This window comes from Sinocyclocheilus grahami, unplaced genomic scaffold (assembly GCF_001515645.1).
Source record: "Sinocyclocheilus grahami isolate Dianchi unplaced genomic scaffold, SAMN03320097.WGS_v1.1 scaffold300.1, whole genome shotgun sequence".
Lineage (NCBI taxonomy): Eukaryota > Metazoa > Chordata > Actinopteri > Cypriniformes > Cyprinidae > Sinocyclocheilus > Sinocyclocheilus grahami.
Genome location: NW_015505479.1, coordinates 1,248,264 through 1,249,339, shown reverse-complemented (window position 1 = coordinate 1,249,339; position 1,076 = coordinate 1,248,264). Strand labels below are relative to the sequence as shown.

Sequence of the window (1,076 nt, the reverse complement as noted above, 5' to 3'; positions counted from 1 at the left end):
GCTGAACAAGAAATCTGTTGTCTTGGTAAATTTATTGGTTGAATGAGGCATTTTGCATTTACTGAACTAACAAATTCAAATTGACAAAATATAGTGTTACTTAGTATTTAAGTTTCTAACTATTAAGACGACTTAAAAATCTGAATGCATCATGTTACCCTGAATATTTAAATACAGTTTACTCTAAAGCTACTAACATGCACTTTTACGAATAAATAAGGTACAAAGTTGTATCTTTAAGGGTAAAACAAGCTGTTGTATCCATAAAAGCAAAATTTTTTCAGCAATACTTCAGTAAACCTTCCTGAATTTGCAATTCGATTTTCTGACAGTTACCCAGAACGCGAGTGGCTCCTCGAGGTACCGACACAAAAACGCACACAATCACTTTCTGGAAGTTTGCATTGCACTTCTCATGTTACTGTACCCTTAAGGTGAAGGGATACTGTTGTAGCACGAGAGGAGGATAAATATAAACCATGGACAAATAACTTAAACGAGCAGTACTCACTCTGGGCACAGTTATAGTGGTCCACCTTTTTAAAGCCAGTAGGACAAGTACAGATGTAGGTCTTATTGCTTGGAAGACACAGGTGACTGCAGCCTCCATTATTGCTCCCACAGCGGTTTCTCCCACCTAAACATAACAAGAGAGAAAAAAATTAATAATGCTTTTAAAATTACCATAATTGACTCAACCCAGGGTCAGTGGAAAAACATGACTGTGGCAACATTGCTGCATAAATTATGTTGCTTCTTGCACATTTCGCAATAATTTCAAAGTGAAATATCCAGTGGGTGGCGCTAAAAGCATGTTCAGTTTTATCAGAAACAGATGAACGTGGATCTGGCAATGTTTTATTACGTTAGTTGTTGTACATATAGTGGCAGTAATGAAATGTCCAAGGATAGTACTTTATTGTGTTTGAAAATAATGTACAATCGACTCTAAACCTTACATGAAACCTAACCGGATAGTTTCCGGATAGTTAGACTTGTTTCCAAAAGCGCCACTTCTCAAATTCACTGTTGTACCGGGTGCACTATCAAGCAAGTTTACTATGTCAGAGAAGCCA

The 1,076-nt window shown here is 36.9% G+C and overlaps 1 protein-coding gene across 1 annotated transcript in view; it reads right to left on the bottom strand.

Moving 5' to 3' along the window:
* The window catches only part of lrp4 (low density lipoprotein receptor-related protein 4), a 64,208-nt gene that overhangs the window by 44,353 nt on the left and 18,779 nt on the right, over positions 1–1,076 (bottom strand). The window contains exon 12 of the mRNA XM_016293203.1: positions 447–637. Coding sequence (XP_016148689.1) covers positions 447–637 — 191 coding nt within the window. The remainder of the gene's footprint in view (positions 1–446; positions 638–1,076) is intronic.